This window comes from Sorghum bicolor, chromosome 10 (assembly GCF_000003195.3).
Source record: "Sorghum bicolor cultivar BTx623 chromosome 10, Sorghum_bicolor_NCBIv3, whole genome shotgun sequence".
NCBI lineage: Eukaryota > Viridiplantae > Streptophyta > Magnoliopsida > Poales > Poaceae > Sorghum > Sorghum bicolor.
Window position 1 is genome coordinate 2,183,910 of NC_012879.2, and position 23,246 is coordinate 2,207,155.

The 23,246-nt window shown below is 44.4% G+C and overlaps 2 protein-coding genes across 2 annotated transcripts; one reads left to right on the plus strand and one right to left on the minus strand.

Annotated features, from left to right (window-relative positions):
• Window positions 942–3,663, plus strand: LOC110431214 (ATP-dependent Clp protease proteolytic subunit-related protein 2, chloroplastic). The gene is made up of 9 exons (XM_021449968.1): window positions 942–1,126; window positions 1,222–1,268; window positions 1,347–1,419; window positions 1,813–1,933; window positions 2,031–2,168; window positions 2,488–2,604; window positions 2,691–2,759; window positions 2,835–2,930; window positions 3,116–3,663. Exons 1-9 carry the CDS (start codon window positions 1,059–1,061, stop codon window positions 3,263–3,265), a joined length of 879 nt encoding a protein of 292 aa, XP_021305643.1. The 5' UTR covers window positions 942–1,058; the 3' UTR covers window positions 3,266–3,663.
• Window positions 20,633–22,325, minus strand: LOC8068412 (AT-hook motif nuclear-localized protein 18). The gene has a single exon (XM_002437737.2). The coding sequence runs from the start codon at window positions 22,146–22,148 to the stop codon at window positions 21,099–21,101; it is 1,050 nt and encodes a 349-aa protein (XP_002437782.1). The 5' UTR covers window positions 22,149–22,325; the 3' UTR covers window positions 20,633–21,098.

Sequence of the window (23,246 nt, forward strand, 5' to 3'; positions counted from 1 at the left end):
AGCAGAGATCCTGTTTCGAGTAGCGGACAATCATGTTATCAGCAAATCGGTTTACTAGAAAATGTAGAACTAACTCAAAATTGAATATTTGATTGATCTACAATATATGTGCAGTTCGGTACTTCAGTAACAAGTGACCCATCTAGAAATCATAATGAGGACCTACCATCGTGGAGCTTAATATCAATTTTTCTTTTAACTGTTTGACTCATCATAACTATCAAGTCATAACCACTGAAAATAGAGGGAGTTTCTTAGACCACGAACAGAGAGAGGATGATATACTGACCTGAGTGTTCAGGGAAAAAAACAAATGTGTGGTCCTTCGTTAGTTACTGTACTGTGCCTGTGAATTTTGCCGTCTAAGGCATACTCGGTAGCCGCCCCGTTTGCTTCATGAAAAATGTTTTATCTTAATGCTCTATCAATGTGCCATAAGATCCGATGTAAGGCCTTGTTTAGTTCCAAAATTTTTTGAGCTATATGTAAAATTTTTTGCTATTTTGCATTTTGGAAGTAAACATGTCCAAAATATTTTGGTCCTAAACTTTTTGCAAAATTAAATAGGAACATTGGTCTAGTTTAGTTTTTTTTTTGCAAAATGGACACCGTAGCACTTTCGTTTGTATTTGACAAATATTATCCAATAATAGAATAATTAGGCTCAAAAGATTCGTCTCATAAATTACATATAAACTATACAATTAGTTATTCTTTATCTATATTTAATGCTCTATATATATGCCGTAAGACTCGATGTGAAGGGAATCTGAAAAGTTTTGCAAAATTTTTTAAGGAAGTGAGCACTAAAACTAAAAAATTTTAGTGATAGAATTTTAGTGGGAGTTTCAAGGTTTTGGGTTTTTGAGTTTTTTGCAAAATACTTCGCGAACTAAACGACCAGTTAATTTAACAGCGACCCGCATCCACGGGCACCGAGCGCCGCACGAATCTCGGCGCGGGCCGCGCCTGCATCTTCTCCCTCGTTATCCACTGGGTCACTCGCTCGTCGCTCCCACGAAGCTGTCTGTCCCCCGACCACTCCGCCGCCCGCTCCAATGGCGGCGCCGGCCAACTCCTCATGCTTCCACCCCCGCGCGACCTTCAGCCCGCCGTCTTCTCTCAGGTCGTTCACTTCCTCCTTGCTTCTCCGACCCCTTTCGCACCCTAAACCCTATCCCCACTGAGCCTCCGGTTTCTCTGTTTCCCCACCTCTTGCAGCGTCGGAACCAAGGTCTTCGTCGGGCTCAGGGCGCAGACCAAGCTCGGTGAGATTCAACCGAAACTTGTTTAAATTTGTGGTTGGACTCGTCTTCTGTGCTTGATTTTGGTTTCCGACTGGGCAGGTTCGTCGGAGTCGTCATGCCCGAATGTCAGCGCTGGGTTCTACACTGCCGTCAACCGGAGGATCTCTCTAGGGTGAGTGTGCATAGATCCCTAACCCTAATTGCTATCTGTGCTTGTGTAGACCTTTGCTTGTTGCCTTGGTGTATGTGTGCGCTTTCGGTATTTGGATGTTATACCATCTTAATCTTACTCTCATGGGATTTGACACTTACATGGATGCTGGCTATGCTTGCTGAGCTGAGATGAGATTGCTCACTGCATTAGGTTGTGGTGGTCAGTCCAGTATTGTTGACGGATTGTCAGTTAAGGATCGAAGAAATTACTTGTATGCCTCTTCCAACAGTAGTGGATATTTTAGATAGCAATAATATAGCATTTGACGTATCCAAAAAACGCAGAATGATCCTGATGTGGTTTGTTGGGCACATTTCTCATCTCAGTATTCTGTAAATTTACCCTCGGTAGGTTGTCAAGCAAGAAGGCCACCAGAGCCCGCATTTCGATGATGCCTATTGGTACTCCGCGTGTGCCTTACAGAACACCTGGTGAAGGAACCTGGCAATGGCTTGACATATGGAATGCTCTGGTAAGACCCAATAACACAGATTATATGCTTCCTTGGGTTGACATAACTCTGTTTTCTTGCTGTGCATGGATAAGTAATTTGAACTCTCCATGTGCAGTACCGTGAGCGGATTATCTTCATTGGGGACAATATAGATGAAGAGTTCAGCAACCAAGTGTTGGCAAGCATGCTGTATCTAGACAGCATTGATAATTCCAAAAAGATAATGCTGTACATTAATGGACCAGGAGGAGATGTAAGGACCTCAGAATACTATAATTGTACTTGTGTTGGTCTCCTTTTATTTCACTGTTACACTTTTCATTTTTTTTTAAAAAAAATGAGCCCATGATTCTCTGACCTTCTACCTACTATACCATCATCAATAATTTGAAAATTAAAGTGGTTGCCCAAAAACATAAATTTTGAATAGTTGATTTTGCATATTGCAGATATCTTATTTTGATGCTTTAAAATATTCATATAAGTAATCGAAAAGTCCATTACAATCAGGTTGCCCTAAGCTATTTATGTTACATTCGAATCTGAACTTACCCTGGACCCTGGTGTTGCAGCTTACTCCATGTATGGCACTATATGATACCATGCTAAGTCTAAAAAGTCCTATTGGTACGCACTGCTTGGGCTTTGCATTCAACCTGGCAGGATTTATTCTTGCAGCTGGTGAAAAGGTATTACTACAGTATTGTCTTCTTTTGACCATATGTGGCTTTAGTATGCTCAAGTATAATGCCTATTTCTGTTCTGTATTGTTAAGGGTTCACGTACTGGTATGCCTCTATGCCGAATTTCACTTCAGTCACCTGCTGGAGCAGCTCGAGGCCAGGTTTGTAAACTTAAACTGTTTGATAGGGAAATGCCTACATTTTACAGTGTTGATTTATTGGACCTTTCTCTGCAGGCTGATGATATAGAAAATGAAGCAAATGAGCTTATTCGTATCAAGAACTATCTCTATGGCAAGCTTGCAGAGCACACAGGTCATTCTGTTGAGAAGGTAAGAATTTCTGATTACATGAGCCTCTTTCTTCATCCCATTAGTGGTAAATGATGGTTTGGTTTGCTCTAGGCTGTGGTATCTCATGATGAAGTCCTGTAGAGGATCATGTATTAGAATTTTTGCACTTGTCTTTGGTAACTTCAGTTCAAGCATCCCTTTCTTCTCAAACATTTACTTTGCAGATCCATGAGGACCTCTCTAGGGTGAAGCGCTTCGACGCTGAAGGGGCTCTCGAATATGGGATTATTGACCGTATTATCAGGCCTTCTAGGATCAAGAAAGAGGGCTCCACTGCCCAAAGGAGGGATATGCGAAATCTGGGACTTGGCTAATAGATGCTATCCTATTGTATCAGTTTTTTGTGTGCTGGACTGCGCTACTCCAAACTTCAACTTGCAGTTTCAGACTCTAGGACTTAAATAATAGATAACACGATAAGCAGGAAGGCTGGATGAAGTAGGGTGTAGCAGCTCTTCCTTCCATTTCATCATATGTATCGAGAAATGCAGAACATCGGACTTGATGGTGCGACGTGCGAGAATGTCGTTGTTGGAGGGCAATGTAACTGTTCGAAGTTCTACGCGTAGGTGTTTTGTTGGTGTGCAGTGTCTAGTACGCTTTTGCTAACTGTCAGTATTATATTGCTGGTGTTTGTTGATGAACACAGCAAAGAAAAAGACCGGAGGGCACTAGCCTCTAGGCGTCTCGTGCGCTACTTTTGTACCATCAATCAGGTGCCCATGTTTTGGATGGAGACTACAGTTACATGCAGGAGTACCACTACTTTCTCTTTTCCAGGTTATATGTGAGTTTTCTATAATAATATATCATCAGGTGACCATGTTTGGTGTATCTTCATATCAATGTGACAGCAGGCTGTTGGGAGAAGAGGGTAGCTTTCAATGGAGCAGCAGCCACTGGTGGTGACCAGCCACCTTACATACTGTACATAAACGTGCCGAATGTTTCTTCATCACAGAAGAAACCGATGCTCCGGAAAGGATGCCCATTGGGAGGCGAAAGGAATGCTACCAGCCTACCAGGAAGTCCAAATGCACCAGCACATCGCACTCACCACTCAGCCTGCTTTGACATGGCTTCAATTTGCAAAGATGCTGCATACGCACTGTTGACGAAACAGATGAAAATGTGCAACAACTCCAGAGGTGACAGTCCAACGGACATGACCAGGTCTCCTGGCCGTTACTACTCACCAAATTGGGCCTTGTTAGTTGCGAAAAAATTTTAGATTTCGCTACTGTAGCACTTTCGTTTTTATTTGACAAATATTTTCTAATCATTAACTAACTAGGATTAAAAGATTCGTCTCGTAATTTACAGACAAACTTTGTAATTATTTTTTATTTTCGTCTATATTTAATGTTTCATGTATATGCTGCAAGATTCGATGTGACAGAAAATCTTGAAAACTTTTTGGATTTCAGGGTGAACTAAACAAGACCTTGGTATAATGGAGACCAGGTCTTCCTGTGTGTCCAGACGTATATTATCACTGCAGAAAGACTATCATTATTCGCTCGAGCTCCGACTTGATGGTTTTCCGCAACTGGACAGAAGTTGAGTAAATAAACAAAACAAAGGCCGTGTTCTTTTTTTTGTCTTAAAAAAACAACACATATATATCCCAAAAGTAACTCATGTTTTAAGTTAAACTATTTCAAATTTGACTAAATTTATACAAAAAAGTATTAATGTTTGTAAACCAAATAAGTATTGTTAGAGTTATCATGAAATATATTTTATATTAATGCCTATTTTGTGCCACAAATTTTGGGATTCTTTCCTATAGTTAATTTGGGATGAAGCGAGTATGCATTATATAAGAGATAATCTAAAGAACCCCCTAAATCTGCATCTAAATAAACCATATATGTCATTATGAAAAGATAACATAAAGTAACCCCCTAACTCTGTTTTTAATATATCACACACCTTGGTCATTATAAAAGAAAAATCTAAAAGTAGCCTTGTATGAGAATAACAAGGATGGGTAATTTATATTATATATCAACACTCTTTTTTTGCGAGGAAAAGAGAGCTCTATTCATTACTCAGCAAAGTCATTACATTTCTGAGCAATTAGCTGTTTGACACACATAGGAAAGCGACCATGCCACAACTCGGCATTGAGAGTTCGCTTCGCAAGTTGTGCAAGCTCATGGGCCACACTATTATGCTCTCTTCTCGTATATTTCACAACTAGCTCGGGGAAGTCCCTTCCATCTTCCTTCGTCTCCCTAATAATGGGATGCAGACTCGACCTCCGGTAAAACGGTTGTTGGAGGTGCTTGACCACACTTGAACAATCCAATTCAAGGATGACCTTCCTTCTGCACCACGCTGACCCAGCTGTAATCCTTCTCTACACGCCATTGCTTTGACCTCCTCTGCATCCCTCGCATGGAGGATTGCTTTCCAGGCAGAAAGCTCCACTCCACCGGTTGAGTTGCGGATGACAGCTCCAATGCCTGCACGTTCTGAAATAGCATCAAAAGCACCATCAACATTAATTTTAAAATAACCCTCAGCCGGTGGCTTCCATAGTAATTTGGCTTTCTGAGCCAATCGTACCTGTCTGCAGACCAACGAGTCTAACACCACCTGCTTTCCATTTATGGATAAGAGGCCTGTCTCATGAGCTAGAGTATAGAGCTCTGTCCAAAACTTATGCAAAAAAGCCACAGAGCTCAATCATCGGTCGCCCTTCATTATGCACTATTTGATTGCGAACGAACACTCTATGTCAATAAATTGTGGAAGTTATTACTTTTGATAAATTTGTACATTCTAATTGGAACATCCAAGCATATCTACATTGATAGTTGTTATAAAGCACTCTATTTTGTAAAAAGATACTAATACACACATACTTCTTCTATGGAGGAAATATGGATAAAAATACAGTTGACTAATATAGTCAACATTTGAAAGCTAAAATCTAGATTCATTACATCACAACTAATGAGCTGCAACAAGAGCTAATCTATCACAACCGGATAGAGATCATATAGAGTATCTATATGTGCACTATTAGATGCTCACATCTTGGTCTCCAAGTCGAATTGGTGTTATCAGATTACCAGCCCAGCTATATAGGGATGGCGACGGAGACGGACATACGACAACCACCCCCAGGGCAAGGGAGAAGCTCAACATCATGCATGGGTACCTTATTCTTCCCTTCGTTCGTTGATCCATGATGAGTTGTGTTAGAAAATGGATACAAAGAGCGTGAAGATAAGCAATTTTTTGATTGTTTGTAATAAGTACTAATTAAATTGTCCACGAACCTTTAATGAGCTCTCGTTTTTGAGTCTGAGTTTTGGCACGGGGGCTCCAGCTCGATCTCCATTGAATGAATCTGAACTGGGACCGGGGTGACCGCCCAGCTTCAGCTCCTGCAATGAGCAAAATTGAGGTTCGCGAGATGCAAAAAAGAATAGGGGAGTGGTTTGCATTGCATCAGACCCAAAAACCCGGCTGAATAGCAGATGCCGTGCATTGTCCACATGTGGCTGTGCAGCCGACCGGCAGAGCGTAGGAGCGGATAAGCGCACAGTTTGTTAGCAGATAATGACACCCAGGTAGGGCCTTTTGGCCACACCAACTTCAAGAAAGCAACCCATCAGGCCGGGGAGCTGCTGCTTTTTTAGCCAATAAAACAAGCTAGCAGGCATGGTTGTAGTTGTACATGAAAAGAAGCAGGCCATTTGGAGGGGGCGGGCCCCACCGGGCGGTCAACATCATCATTCATCAGAGTGGTTGAGAGAAGGAGAGACCTGCATGCATGCACTGATGGACACTGTCTCAATCTCTCAGTCTCATTCATTCATTCACATGAATGAAGGGCTGTGGAGATGGATGAGAGAGAAAGGAAGGAACATTACTACTACTTACTCCATATCATATGCAGACAGACACAAGCAAGAAAGAATCAGCCTTGAGCCACTCCTGCCTGCACTTGCATTCCTTGGTGTCGCATGCACTTCCAGATAGTCTCCATCTCTCTCTCTCTCTCTCTCTCTCTCTCTCTAGAAAGAGAGGTGCATGGATGCATGGATCCAAAAACTTTTAGAATTTAGCTACTATAGCATTTTTGTTTGTATTTGAGGATTAGTGTCCAATCATGAACTAATTAGGCTCAAAAGATTCGTCTCGCGATTTAAAAACAAACTTTGCAAATAATTATTTGTTATCTGTATTTAGTGCTTCATATATGCGTCTAAAAATTCAATGTAATAGAAAGAATTTTGAAAACTTTTAGAATTCTGAAGACATTTAAACAAGGTCTAAACCTAATTCACTTGCCCAGTTGCCCTTGCAGTGCAAAGTGATGCCACTCAGTCCTAGGATGTACTACACTCACCTTCACCTAGCCAGCTAGGCTAGGCTATCACATCCCTGCTACTGTGCCTGCAGGCACATTTCCAGCTTTGGAATTCTTTTTACTACATCCTTGGCCTTCTTTAGTTCACCCTCAAAACCAAAAAGTTTTCAAGATTCCCCGTCACATCGAATCTTGTGGCACTTGCATGAAACATTAAATATAGACGAAAGCAAAAACTAATTACACAGTTTAGTTGTAAATCACGAGACGAGATAATATTTGTCACAAACAAACGAAAGTACTACAGTACCGAAAAATTTTCACTTTTCGGAACTAAACAGGCCCTTGTCCTGGTGTGGTGTGCTATACTCCTACTAGTAGCAGCTTCCTCCATGCATCAGTCAGAGATCGAGCAACAAGAAGAGAACAATCCTGCTCCCAAATATTCTTAACGCTCCCTAGCTAACTTACCGAGGGGTTAATGGTAACTATCCAATCCAATCCAATCCCCTGCAGCTGTCAATTCAGACGACAGCAAGCCAGTTCCCTGTAGAGTGAGAAGATGCCACAGAACTACACAGTGTGGGTTAGTTTACAATTATGCATGCATGGGCACAAAAAGGAACTACCACTAGTAATTTTATTACAGACAAAACCATGCACGGGAGACTTGCAGACAAGTACTATAGGCGTGAGATAGATATTCGGCTTCATACTCGTATTCATCATCAGTAATAACCTGCACGACAGCACTGTTGTTTGGAAACTCTAACTGTCTTCTGGATATATCCAATGCCTGAAAAACTCACATGTACTAGTACACGTATACCAAACAAAAGTTGGAGTACGTACACGCGTAGACCGGGATGTACTGTCCAGAGAGAGAGAATGAATTTGTACAGTGTGTAATAAACGTCACAGTCCGGATATACACGTACACATGTCCTTTGCTGACGATCGAGCGAGGGCGCCGCGTTCCAATCCAATCCCCTCGTTTTCAGCAACTGTATGTACACGCATGCATGCAACGGGAGAACATGTACAATATGACGTATGTGTACACGATGACAGCGAGATGTACCAGTACTGGTACACATGAGCTACACGTACTGACAGCAACATTCTTTTTAGTTTTTTTCCTCCCCAGAGAGAGAGAGATGCATGGATCACTGGATCAGGACAGTCAGACGACGATCTCTGACACTTCATCACCTGTCAGGGGCGAGGGCATGCAGTAGTCATCGTGTGCCTGCTGCTGCTGCCACCCCGGGCCCACCAGTGCATTGTTGACCGCCGATCGACGACCACGCACGTATGTATCGCTATCGCCATGATTATCGTAGCATTTTTATTTTTATTTAACTAATATTATTTAATTATAAAATAACTAGATTTAAAAAATTCATCTCGTAATTTACAGATAAATTATGTAATTAATTTTTATTTTTTTATATTTAATATTTAATGCATATGTCGATATAACAGAGAATTTTGAATTTTTTATTTATTTTTGAGGTGAACTAAACAAGACGTTGGTATCTGAAAATACGGAGCTTGAAATACTACCCGGTGCTACGTATACGCACCAAGAGCAAGAGTACGCACGCGTAGGTACGCTGAAAGAGACACCGGAAATGTATACTGTAACAGTCTTGTCGGACATGTGAGTGCCACATAGATGGACGACCGACGACGTGGTGAAGCAGGTACGGTGGCTCGGCTGGGGGTGTCGCGGCCGGCCATGGCGCGGCGTGGCGTGGCAGTCATGGATGGTCATCAGGCGGTGACAGGGCACCCTCCGCCGGCCACACACTGAGCAGTTGAGCACTCGCATGAAGAGACGAGACGGCGCGCGACAGAGAATCAGAGATCCATTTCGCTCGGACCGAATCTCCTTGGGGGCCTCACACAGCACAGCTCTGACGACCTTCTTGTGACCCATCCATCGCCTGTTTTTTGTTTTGGCTATTCAACATTGCTTTTTGGCCTTTTGGGGAGAAGCAGAGGAGTCCTTGTTCTTCAGCTAGCTGCTCATGATACATGGAATAAGACTGGATCGATCTGATTTATATTTTTATATATAATTACTCACTCGTCGTTACATACATAATCTTTGTTATGCACTTAGGTATATATTATTATATCTAGTCTATATATATATATATAATAAAAAAGTGTATCTACAAAAGTCATGTCATCTTATAATTTAGAATTGGTGAATTGGTATATATGTTTGTCTTTTTTTCTTGGTTGGCCTTTATGTCTAATGTTGTACAAAAGTATTATAGTACTATATAGACTTTCTATGAAATTCCTGTATTTCAAAAGAGTTAATATTCTGCATCGATCGGCATAATTTATGGGATGAAACATCACGATTCCTAAGTTTGATTTGTTTTATAAAGAAGAAAAAGGACCAATCATTATGCTGGCGAAATCAATACGACATCACCACGTGTAATCATGTGATTGGGCGAACATGCATGCAACCTATCTAGTTAATGACCATCAACGAACCACTTGATAGTATATACGCTATATGAAGTACACCTATATATGGGATCTGTTTGGAAGGAGCGGAAGGCTAATCATCCAGAGCAAAGCCATCTACACCAGTAGACAGCCCCTTATATTAGCAAAGTTTATAGTGACACACAAAACAGTGGGTTAGCGTAGTTTATAGTGTGACAGTCACTAATCGGTGCAAATAGTATATGACTATAGTGTTTCTTTTAAAGTATTGTATTAGTAGGCTTCTATTTCTTTCCGATAAAGATTTTAAATATATACACTTTGTTTTTAGGAGACACTACAAACTAAACTCACACATGTACAATACAAATAAAACATTATATTATTTGCCTCTACTTAATTAGGCCCATTCGGCACAAGTTCAAGCTTCGGCTCTTTGCTATAGTGCACGGAGAAGCCAAAAAAACAAAAAAAAAACTTTATCAGGTAATTTGAATGTGCTATCAGGTAATTTGAATCCAGCGGTTGGTAATGTGTTCCAAACCAAAAAAAAAAAAAAATCGACTGGTCTATATATGTTTTCTCCTATACGGAGTACAGTATGTACTATGCATAGGCCGGTCGATTACGGTCGTGTGGTCTCTCGCTCGCTCTCTCACACATTGACACATAATAGAAGCCCTGGCGGTCCCGCATGCAGCCTGGAATTTTGTAACGACCGTGACGAGGTCGCACGCCTGACTGGCACTGCGTGATCTGCCACCGCGGGGCAGTGCGCACGCACGCACGAACGCCCGCAGCCACCACGGCCCACGGCAACACGCTCCCGTCTTTTGGCCGTCCCATCCCATCTCCCCCTTTCTCTCTCTCTCTAGAGCTGTTGCCGCCATACCTTCCCAACTGTTGCTGCCTCGAAAAGGCGCCAGGTGCACGTGTGCATGACCGCCCGGCTGAGGTCCACATATATCACACCCACACACATCGCATCACATGCAAGCATCTCCCTGTACTACGTCTCTCTCTGCACCGTCTCTCCAGTGGCTGAAGCTGAGAGCTGTGTAAAAACGTTGCCTTGGTAATCCGTTCCTAAACAGCTTTACCGGCGAAGTTTAAGCTTTACCGTTTAGCAAAAATAATTTCTCTTGGTACGAACAAAATAAAATGACAATAATACCCTTTCCCGTATTTCTTTCTTAATTTTCTCATTCACACCATATATTCTCTTATATTTTCCTCTCGTTCCTTTTTTCCCCTCCTTATTCAGTTATCCTATCTCACTCTCCCATTTATCAGAATCGTATTAAGAAATATGCAAACACATATCTCAATGTAAAACTACATTGAAATTATTTGTTAATTTGTACAGTTCTCAATGCAAATCCATGGCGGTCGCACCACGCGCGAGGCTCGCACGTCAGCACACTTCGGCGGCACCGTGCCCCCAAGTCTGCCTGCTCGCGCGCGACCCGTGCTCCTGGCAGCCGCAGGCTCCGTCGGCCCTACTCCGTGAGCCCAGGCGGCCCTACTCCGCCGGCTACGACCCACACACCCTGTCCTGGTGAGCTCTGGCATCCATGCCACTCCAGCTCCTCGATGAACGACGACGCGCCCCCTCCATCTTCCCCACACGCAAGGACGATGGTGGCATTTTCAGGAGGGCCCGCACATACGCAACTAGCTTCACCGCCTCGCGGCTCATGCGTGTAGGTCCTCTCACAGGCCGGGTTCTGCGGAGCTTCTTCTCTAAAGCTGACTATCAGCCGAATCTATCAGTCATTCAATAGTATTTTTCTTGACATGACTTATCAGCCAAACGAATAAGACAAGGTTCAATTCTTGAGGTGGCCCATACCTCACCTCAGCCGCCCAGCAATTACATCCAGCCATATCATCCATGCCATGTTAATTGCCACTACTCACTGGAGATCAGTTGCCACTGCCGCTGCTGGCACTATTCCTTGCATCAGCCTCGAACTCCGTGTAGCGCAAGGTCGCCTTGCTCCCTCCCGGCCCATCGTTGCAATTGCAGTAAAAAGGCAGCAGAGCTTGCAGCTCATGCCATGCCTGATGCCATACAGCAAGAGCATGCGTCCACCGGAATCATTTGCCCCCGCGCCTCTTTTACTGCTGTACACATGTACAGACACACCTGCAAGCATCCGGCCATCCGTCGATCCATGCAGCAGGCTGCAGCATCCTTCCGTGACCGTGATCCTTTGCATGCATGCTGGTAAACGCTAAACGCGCGGTGCAATGAGCAGGGGCAGAGCAGGGCAGGCATGCCCACTGTGACCTAGTTCGAGCCATGCATGCATGCCACAGTGCCTCGTGTTTCCAAAGCACACCACGCAGGGACCAGACAGACTACCGCATGAGAAGGAAATGCTCGGATGCTAGGCCATGTTTGGTTGGAATATAGGTTATTTATAAAAATAAAAACACAGCTAGATTAATTTATAAAACAAAATTTTTAAGTTTAATTAGTTTATGGTTGCACGCTAATTATCAAATAAGACGAAAAATATTACAGTAACATCCTCAACTAAACAACCTCTAATATACTCGGATCGATAGGCAAATCGATGCATGAGGGCATGATCAAAGATGTTTAATTAGGGGCGTGTGTGTGTCTACGGTGCCATGCATGTTGTTTAGGCATGATTTGATTGCCTAGAGAGAAAAGGATGTCGATCAATCACTAAGGGCGTCACCAACAGCGGTCGAAGTGGCCAGCTGATTAGGATCGAGAAGAGGCTCGGACTGATGTGGCGCAGGTTTCCGAGAAAAAAGCAAGCGGCTGACGATTTGCTCAACACTAGCGCGGAGCTAGCTAAGGTGCATACACCATGTTATTTTATTTCAACTACCAATCCGAAACATGCGAGAGGGAGAAAAGATATCCTTAATTTAATTGAGACATGTGGGCCTAGCTATCAGCAGCACCACGTCAGCTGTCGATTTCGACAGCCCCGTTGCGGACGCCCTAAGAGCGTCCGCAACGGTCTTGGTAAATCACCAACTAACATGTTGTCTAATAACATTTAAAAATAAAAGTCAGTTATTTGGTAAGGTATGTTAGAGACTTGAAAATTCTTGAGAAACATATGAGCTAAGCGATTCCTGTCTTGCTAGCGCTGTTGAACTCGCGTCCTCTCTCTCTCTTTCTCCTCCTGGTTGGCCCGGTGCTCCTCCTAGCTAGCTAGCTAAGCAGGACACCATTGAAAGTAAATCATTTCACTGTTTATTCCAAGTACATCAGTATATATTAGCCATGGTCTCATATACGTTATCTCATATGTGGACCCAGACCTAGGGCATAACCCTAGTCATGGTCCACATAGCCTAGGTATATCCTAGACAATTTTGACCCAAAAGAACTAACCTGCAAATGTATCGTTCTCTCAAGTCTCGCTAACTCTTGCTCGTGAGTTGCCTCGTGGCCCATAGCCCCCTCCAAGCACCACGCCACTTGTTGGCCCCTTTGGCAGCGCGCTATTGCCCACTCCCTCGCTCAGCCACACTATCACCGATTGAGGCATTGATCCGGTAGGCCACATCCGCCGACTAATGTCTTCTAGCCTAGGCAACCACCAATCGTAGAGTTGAGACTCCCAAATCCAAATCCTCTGCCGAACGCCTATACATACTAGAATGCATGTGTGATATTGTATGTAGAGCCAACGATGACATATGAGCATACAACCACATAGACCCTCTTAGCCAGGGGGGCAGGCACGTGGGTAATGGAGATCGATGAATAAGAAGAAGATAAGAAATTAAAGTTGACCATCATGGATGGATCGAATAAGAAAGAAGGAACTGGAGAGCGGGAAAAAATTATGAAAAAAGAAGAAGGACATTGTGGTTATTTTATTTCTTTTGTTCATTATACCTAAAAGTTTACCAAAACAACTTGAACTCGAGCTGCTTATGTAGCTGAAGCCATAAAAAGGTGCCCTACCAATGAAGCTGAATGGCGCCAAATAGGACCATAATAATATAGCACTTCTAAGTTCACTAAAAATAGAAACAACAAAAACTGATCAAAAGACATCCAAATCCAATGAAATTTTGACATATCTTAAGCAATGCACAATGTGGTGAGTCTTTTGCCTAACATATATCCTTAGTTACAAAGATCAAGAACCACTAATTTTACCAATTTGGAAAGAATGAGAAAATGCTCAAACCAAATATGCTTGAAAGGTGGAATTTGGAGAGAATCACCTTAGAGATTTTGTCATATGTCCTAGCACCAAGATCGATCCACTAAGAAATCATGGCCAAGTGCAAGGAATGACAAATCCATGAAATAGTGGTAAAAAACATATCCCACTCCATCTCCAATTTTTGTAGATCAAGAGGACGAGAACTAGGTAACCTATCTTCAATAAGTCTCCTTCTCACATGAAGAACACACCTAGCCTAGATGCAAAATGAATAGGGTTTTTTGTTTAGCCACACAATGAACCACTTTCCATATATAGGCACCTAGCAAAAGATAAAACAACCCTCCTTCCTAATAGTAGATAAATGCCTTTGAGGTTGACCTCAGCATTTTGCAGGTCAGGCTAGGCATTGGTCAGCATACTTTCATTTCTAGTAATGTCTAATGGGCAAAGTAATGCCTTTATTTTCATGTCAAGCCCAAGCTTAAGTGGCCTACTCACTCTTTTTAGTTGAAAAATAGTTAAAAAAAATAGTTGAGGTCAAGGAATATTTTCGTGGGCTTACATGTTTCTTGCAATCCAAGCCCTATCCAACAACAGTGTAGGCTGAGCCAAGCTCGGTAGGCTCGTGCTAGGCTATTTTGATCAAGGTCTACCTTGAAGGGTACAACCATTCAAATTTTCTTCGTGCATCAAACAAACATGGCACCTTTATGATTTAGCTTTTCCATGACAAAGCTTTGGGATAGTACCACATGCCTCTAACTCATCCCCTTGGTTATGAGGAGAAGCTATTGTTACTCCCATAGCTCCCACACGATCTCCTTGATGACATGATGTCACCGCATGTCTCATACTCCTATCCTATTATTAGCTCACTATGCCTTGAAGTGCTCCTCTCTCTCATAATCTATGCCACCTTTCAACTTGAACTCAGTGTCCACCTTGATTAGGTAAACAAGGTAAACACTATCTTCATCATCTTCCTCGTCACTTCCTATATCAACTTGCACCCTCAATGTAAGCATGAGGCATGCATGATCAAAGATTGTTTAATTAGGGGGGTGTGTGTGTCAGTGTGTGTAGAGCCATTTGGGTGGGTGTGTGTGTATAATGAGCCATGTTGCTTAGGCATGATTTGATTTCTTAAAGTGAGAAGGTTGTTGATCAATCACTAAGCATGATGCATGTACAAAAGTAAATCTTCTAATTGTTTATTGCGAGTACATTGCTACATTACCATCCACGGTCTCATATGGTTATGAGGTGGAGCCAAGCCTAGGGCCACTACGTTCATTGCCCTAGTGAGGGCCAGGTAGCCTAGGTATACCCTAGACATCTTTTTTACCCAAAAGCAACCATCTAGCGAATGTGTCGTTCTCTCAGTCTCCCCCACTCTCACTCGTGAGTCACGCTGCCACCCATAGCCCCTAGACATGCGCTCATGGCATTTGGTCACACTGCTTGCTGGAGCCCTTAGTCGTGTCATCACTCGCTGCCTTGCTCAGACACACTGTCACCAATTGAGGCACTGACCCGCTAGGCCACACCCACCAATCATTGTTTTCCCACCTATGCACCCACCAACCCTAAAGTTGACATCCCAAATCCTAATCCTCCGTCGACTGTTGTGCATACTGAATGCATGTGTGATATCATATGTAGAGGCAACGGTGGTATGGGTGCACGACCGCATAGACCCTCCGAGTGACCGAGTCCTAGAGCAGTCGAGCAGGGCAGCAAAGCAGCCCTATCTGGCCAGTATTTCTTTAATTCTATACTAAGTTCTAATTCCGCGTTTCCATCCTTTTTAGAGTGTAGTTCTACATATAATCAATTGTACCGAAATCTAAAATTGTAAAGTAAAATTACATATTTCTTAGTTAGTTGGTTCAAAATACATGACAAAGAGGACCAAGACTTATCATCATGTTTCTCTTGAGTTCCTATTTCACAACTCAATGACCCTCTCCGCCTACCCACTAGCTCAAGAACAAGAAATGATATGTTAGGTTGAATGATTCCATCATAGTATGTTACTTTGAGCAACCTGTATGACCCTAGTTGTGTCCAGATAGCCCTAGGTATATCTTATATGTTAGTATTTGCAAGAATTGAAGACCACTAAAATGGTGAATCTTATATCATTTTCAAGAATTGAAGACCTGTAAGAATAAGTTACCTAAACTACGTAGTACTTGTGGTATGTTACATTCAAGTTACAAATGCATTGTCAATACTTACTTTTTTTGTTTTAGATAGCCTAGCCCATGTATGACCCTAGTTGTGTCCAGATAGCCCTAGGTATATCTTAGAAATTTTTTACACAAATTAAGAAACCAACCAGCAAATGCATTATTCTCTCGAGTCTCGCTAACTCTCACTTGTGAATTGCACTATCGCCCATAGCTCTCGCCAGGCACCCATGTCGCTTGTTGGCCCCTTCTGCTACACCTCCATTGCTCGTTGCCTCGCTCAGCCACACTATCACTGGCTGAGGTGTCGACCCACTAGGCCACGGCCACTGACTGCTATTTTCTCACCCAGGTGCCCGCTAGTCCTAGAGTTGAGACTCCCAAATCCAAATCCTCCGCCAATCGTCCATGCATATGTCCATGCATACTAGAATGCATCTGTGATACCATATGTAGAGGTAGCAGCAACATAAGTGTATAGCCGTGTAGACCCCCTAAGTGACCGAGTCCTAGAGTAGTCGAGAATGGCAGCAGGAGAGACCCCTTTGGCTGGTATTTGTAAAATTCTCTACTATTTTATAATTCCAAGCTTCCAACCTTTTTAGAGTGTATAGTTGTATATATTCAATTTGTTGAAAACTAAAATCATAATCTAAAATTATGGATTTCTTAGTTAGTTGGACATTGTATTTATCTCGAGTTCACATGTTTCACAACTCAATGAAACCCCCTCCGCTTAGCTCCAGAACAAGAAATGCTATATTATGTTGAATGGTTGAATCATAGGATGGCATTATGTTGAACGAGGTGTATTTGCAACCAATAAAAATGATGAGATCTTACATCATTTCAAAAACAAAAGACTTGTAAGAAAGTTACCTAAACTACCTAGTACTTGTGGTATGTTGCATTCAAGTTACAAATGCATTTTCAATAAGTTTCCTTTTTGTTTGTCCCTTTTCTTATTAACACATACATCTTGTCCAAATTTTGATGTCATTGATAAGGACATGGAAGATGCGAATACACCAAAACTTACTTATTAGTTATTGGTTATTTGTCCATGATTTAACTTGCTAGTCTATTGAAACCCAATTCTATTTCCCACGATCAAAGAGTGGACACTCTCAGTTCCTTATATTAAAATATGGCAAGTACTAAATCAAGTATTTCTATTTAGTAAACATTACTTTTTCCCCAAAATCCATTATATTTAAGGACAAATTTCAAATGTCAGAATACGCTATAGTACTGGACGTAGTGAGTACCCAATAAGCACCTCCATAGGACAAGCCGATTGATACACTATAGATGCCCGTTGTCTATAGGTACATCTCTTATACCACTTAAAAGGATAACATCATTGAATCATAAAATAAACTCAGGTCTTGTTTGGATGCGAAAAGATTTTAGATTTCGATACTGTAGCACTTTCGTTTGTTTGTGGCAAATATTGTCCAATCATGGACTAACTAGGATCAAAAGATTCGTCTCGCGATTTACAGTAAACCGTGCAATTAGTTTTTATTTATATATATATTTAATGCTTCATGCATGTATCAAAAGATTCGATGTGACAGAATTTTGACAACTTTTTGGTTTTTGGGGTGAACTAAACAAGGCCTCAGAAAAAACACAAAATCATATTACCGTTAAAATCCTAGAGAATAGTATCTAGTATCTAGTGTCTAGTCGAGGACTTCAAATTTGGGGGAGTCATGGAGAGAATCCACCTTCCATTACTGGAAATATAATCAATTAAGCTATGCTTCTGTCTTATTAAATAGATACCTTGTGCAAAGAAAGTGTTTCCTTTTTTAACCAAAAAATAAAGCACCAGTCTAAAGTCTAAACTAAGTCACGCCTGACCAAAAAAAGTCACGCCTGACGCCTCCATCCTACATGCCGTTATGCGAACCTCTAGTTCATCCAGCGGTTCCTGCTAAGATGACACTATATTCTTTTCACGCTCCGATTGCATCCCCACGCGCGGCCACGCATGAACCCAAAATACCTGGAACACCGTTCCCCCAAAAGTTCTCCTGGATCTTCACATGGCCGGTCTCGGCAAGTGTGGTAACCAATCCGGCTTCCTGCTGGGCATCGGTGCCATACCATAATCACAGAAGGTCCTTGTCCAGAATTTGTCTAATAAATTAATAATATACAAAAAAAAGTTTGGAAAGGGAAGATGAACTATTTTGTTAGAGAGGAGAAAAGTTTTGTTTTTCCTAAACCCACATTAGGCACATAATCACGAGGAGCAGTAACTTATGAACGAGAGGAAGCTAGATGTTTTTTTAAGAGTTATAAGAAACAGGCTCTATACATACATTCTGCTCCTATATACCTCAAAGATACTGAGGCGTCAAATCTTTGATTGCGGGTTCATCTTAGCTAGATACCTTGCTATTGAGAGGCATGTCGCTTACCACATTGAAAAGGTTGTCTTCTTTGTATAATATAATATAATATAATATAATATAATACTCAATCTAGGAATATGCGAGTATCAGAGTATGCATCGGAACAAAAAAAACGTGGGCTGGTTAAATCACAAGGAAAAATCTAAAACAAATACACTTTCTCTGAAAAATCTGAAATGTGGACGCCAATCGCGACGGTTTCTTCTAGTGCAAAACATAAACGAATGGATCTAGTAAATATTTTTCTAACTAATGACTTACTACAAAGCATACAAAGACTAGAGATCCATCTGAATTTTTGTAATTAATGGTTTCCAACTATGCAAAGCATACAAACAGTAAATCTATTAATATTTTTCTAATTAATGAGTTAATTCTACTGCCAAATTGATAAAATGTGTTCTTTGGTACTCGATCGAGATCTTTGACACAAAAGGTAGCTAGAGATTTTCTGACTAGTGAAGATTCACGAAACTCTTAGAGCAACTCCAAGAGAGTTGGTAAAAATGGATGGCTAAATTCAAGATTTAGCCAACCTCTAAAATAGAAAATCATGTAAAAAAACACAAATCTCCAACAGTCTTTCTATACGGCAAATCATATGACTAACGGGACATGCAAGCTATATTTACCATGCGAGAACTCCGGAATAGATGACTTGCTATTTTAGCAAACCAAATACCATAGCTGTTGGACTCTCTTTTCTCTCCCAAAATAGGTAAATATAGAATACATAACATGGATAGCTTTTTTTTTGGAGTTGCTCAAAATAAAAAATTGTGCAAGTTTTAATTTTTAAAAAATTTGCGGAACTTGAAAGAACTGTGTCGCGTCACTCGTCAGGTTCGGGATATGTGTATGGCTGACAAGATTCTGAAATGTCAAACCAAGCTTTACAAAAGTGTTGCCAATGCAGTAGACTGAAGTTATATAACTGTTATTTTTTAATAAAAACGTCACATGTTTGCAGGATTGTTGATGAGGGGAGTTCCCTGCACACGCAGGCAAAAAATCATCAAAGCGCATGCAGCATCATCACCAGTTGGAACTAAAAAAAGACCAGAGAAAATCTCCTTGTTACACACTTTCAGAAAATAGAGTTTTGTTTCCAGGCTTTCATTCCGTATATAAATTTTGCACTGAACACACAAACAGCTGGAAAACGGATGTTTTCGTACGAAAAATTCTAGCATATTAATTTTGTACACACTTGATACCTTTTTTTGGGTACCTCAGTGATCTGAATACTATATATAATCCCCCCACTCCCTGCTAACCATGCATCACGGGTACGGTTAACTACGAGACTGAAGAAAATTAAACGCGCCCATATCATCAGGTGTACACATGGCCCAAAAAGAGAATATATAAGCTAGCACACACGACACAAGCGAGAGAGGTTTCTGCGACGACGACGACGACGAATGAAAGCCCCCTCCGTTGAACCAATGGTTCCGGTTGACACTAACATAAAATATAGCAGCAGGCAGGGCCGTGTCGCGTGCGTGTGTCACATATACCATACATGCTGTGAAGTGGTTGTGATGTGCTCCTAGCAGCTGTTACGTTGTACGTGGCCACATCATCAACAAAGCAAGCAAGCAAGCAAAGCCGGCCGGACGCACGCCGCCGCCGTCCGGCTGACCGGCTCGTTGTTGGTTGGATGTGTGGTGAAGTGGTTGGTTGCATTGCTCATGTGATACCGTGAGCCGTGACCGTGTTCGTCTCCAATCCCTTATATATATTGCTTGCCAACATCTGGACTTGTGTGCACTACGGTATGTGAACGCCTGCACGAACAGCCCCAAGAGAAACAACAACGAACTCGCCCATCACCCCCCATAAAATACGCAGGCAGGCAGCACGAAGCCCCGTCCCTAGCGACCGAGCTCTCCATCGGTCGATCTCCCTCCAGGTCGACCGAGACAAAGACAAGGACTGATGCAGACAGATTCTACCATTTTTTTTTTTAAAAAAAGGGAAAGCTTAATTGCTTCTGCTGCTGCCACTACACACTGCTAATCAGCTACGACAGATGGATGCGAGAATGCGATGCATGCAATTGCTCATCAAGTCATCACACAGGTAATATAAGGTAACTAGCAGTCATCGATCATCAGGTGAAATTTAAGGGAAACAAAGTTTAACCGAAGACTGACACAGGTTCCGAATTCCGATCCAAGCACTGCTACTGCTATCAGGGGGAACGGAATTACACTACTACGGAGGTAAACTAATTAAGCATCCATGGCATGCAGATTCATTACACCAGGGAATTAACAGCAACGACCCAAGAAGTCCAAGAAAAGGTAATTAGCAGAGAAAGATGATGCCGAAAAGGGAAGGGGATCGGGAGGTGGATTGACTCTTAGCAGCAGCCGCCTCGTCGTCGTCGTCGTCGTCGCCGCCGCCGCCGCCGTCGTCGTCGATCGGTCGATGGCGATGATGAAGCAGCAGAAAGCTAGAGCACGCGCGCGCTTGTTCGTCGTTCCCCTTCCTTCCATGTCCGTCCGGATCAGAAGTCCGGTACGGTGATCGACCGATCGGTCGATCGATCAGTACGGGGCGACGCGGCCGGCGCCGCTGCCTCCCGGGTTGGCCCAGGCGTAGGCGTCGGCGGGGAGAGGGAGGCCGTTCATGAGGCTGTGGGGGAGCTGGTCGGCGAGCGGGTGTTGTCCGGGCAATGACAGCGGCGGGGGCGGCGAGGAGGAGGAGGCACCGGCCATGCCTTGCGGAGGAGGAAGAGCCTGTTGCAGGAGCTGCTGCTGCGGCGGCTCGTCGTCGTCGAGGGGGAGGCGCTCGTAGGCGGCGTTGCCGAAGCAGGCGGCGACGATCACGACAGGGCCGGAGGCGAGGAGCGGTCCGGCGACGGTGCCGCCCACCACCTGGCCCTGACCGCCGGAGAGGTAGACGGTGAGCCCGGTGGCGGCGGGCGGCGCCGGCGGCGGGAGGAAGGAGCCGCTGAGGGAGAGGATGTCGAAGCAGCCCGCCATGGTGACGACGGCGCCCGGAGCAGCGCCGGAATGACGGATGCAGACGTTGGCGACGCTCCCGGAGGCGCTGAGCACGCACACGCCCACCTGGCGGCGACGCGCGAACCCGGCGATGCTGTCGACGACGTCGCAGCCGGCGGCGACCTCCAGGACGTGGGCGCGCAGGGCGCTGGCGCTGTCACGGGTGATGATCACGGGCGGCTTGGGCTTGTTCTTGGACCCCGCGGGGCGGCCACGCGGGCGGCGCATCACCAACGCGTGCTGCTGCTGCTGCTGGTCGCCGTCGCCGCCCCCCGCCTGCTGGTCCGCGCCCGCGACCGCGCCGTCGCCGCTCCCGTTGCTCCCGGCGCTGTTGATGGTGTTGTTGCTGTCGTCCCCGCCGACACCGAGCTCCTGCTTGTTGACGCCGCCGGGGACACCGCCCCCGGCGCCCAGCAGCTCCAGCTGGCGCTGCTGCTCCTGGAAATGCTGGAACGCCGGGTGCTGCTGCCCCGGGAACAGGTGGTGGTGGTGTCCGCCTAAGCCGCCGAACGGGTGGTGGAACGGCGCCACGGGCTGCGCGAAGTGGTGCCCGCCGCCGTGCGCCGCCGCTGCCGCCACTGCAGGATCCATCGTCGCCCGGCCGGCCACTCGCGTGCGCGGACGCGCACACGGCCTAGCGAGCGAGCGTGCGTTCGTCCCGATCGACGACGGCGCCGCCGGTCAAAGCGAGCGCGTGGGCAGGCCGGTGTGTGGTGGTGCTGCCCGTGCTGCTGCTCTCCTCTCGAGCGGCCGACGGTGTGGGTGTGGGGTGCGCTGGGGGGGTGGGGGTTAAGACAAGCGCGTAGATTGGGGGCAGGAGGTGGGCCCCGCGCAGGCGTGGGCCCCGCAGGGGGGGTCGGGGGAGTCGTCCCTGTCTGTCCGATCCTGATCGCGGTCGCGGCCTGCGCTGCGGCTGCCGCTGGTGCTGCCCACGTCTCTCGCTGACATGTCTGATTGCGCCCCTCCCTCTCCTCCCCTCTCCTGCTGGTTTGACCCTCCACTCTACTCCACGCCTCGCGCGCCCTCGCGGACCACCGGCCGGGGGTGGAGATAGGGTGATGACACAATTGCCATCTTCACGTGTTAGTGCAAACCGTCTTGTGTTTATTAAGGGAAACTAAGTGCGCGTCTGGTTGTTTTGCCCATCTAAGTAACCTCGCCTCGCTCGGCAAAGCTAGCTAGGCTAGGCTTGCCAGTGCAGGAGAGCAGATTTGGCTCGCTTGAGTTGGCAAGAGGTTATGTTTCTTGCCTAGCCAGGCAAGGCGACCAAACCGCCCCGCTACATACCGTGGGCGAGATACCAGCCAGCCCCGACCTATCTATTAGTGTTAGTAAGGTGGTTGTTAAATCTCATCGGATTTCTTTTTTAATGAAATACGTGCTAAGGCGGTGTGTGCGCACCGCATACGTGTACGTCTCTAGGTAGCCAGAGGATGGCTTTAGAGATACCTTCGTATCGTTGCGTCTCGTGTGCAGATATGGGAGTTTCGTATCCTTGGTAGCTGTTTGTTCAAAGTCAGATATCTTAGAGATTGGCCTTAGAGATAGATAGCATATATGGTGGAGGATCTATGCAGATAGCGTGACAATGCAATCTACGCGTTGATCCTTAACCATTAATGCACCTTGATTTTCATATTGTGGTCATTTTGTAGAGTTCAACCTATCAGCTATGACAAAATACCGAAG

Excerpts from the sequence above, each read along its gene's own strand:
- LOC8068412 (XM_002437737.2), bottom strand. The coding sequence starts at position 22,148 with ATGGATCCTGCAGTGGCGGCAGCGGCGGCGCACGGCGGCGGGCACCAC.
- LOC110431214 (XM_021449968.1), top strand. The coding sequence starts at position 1,059 with ATGGCGGCGCCGGCCAACTCCTCATGCTTCCACCCCCGCGCGACCTTC. Across the intron at positions 1,127-1,221 it reads AGCCCGCCGTCTTCTCTCAG|CGTCGGAACCAAGGTCTTCG; the intron begins GTCGTTCACTTC and ends CACCTCTTGCAG. Across the intron at positions 2,760-2,834 it reads CTGGAGCAGCTCGAGGCCAG|GCTGATGATATAGAAAATGA; the intron begins GTTTGTAAACTT and ends CTTTCTCTGCAG.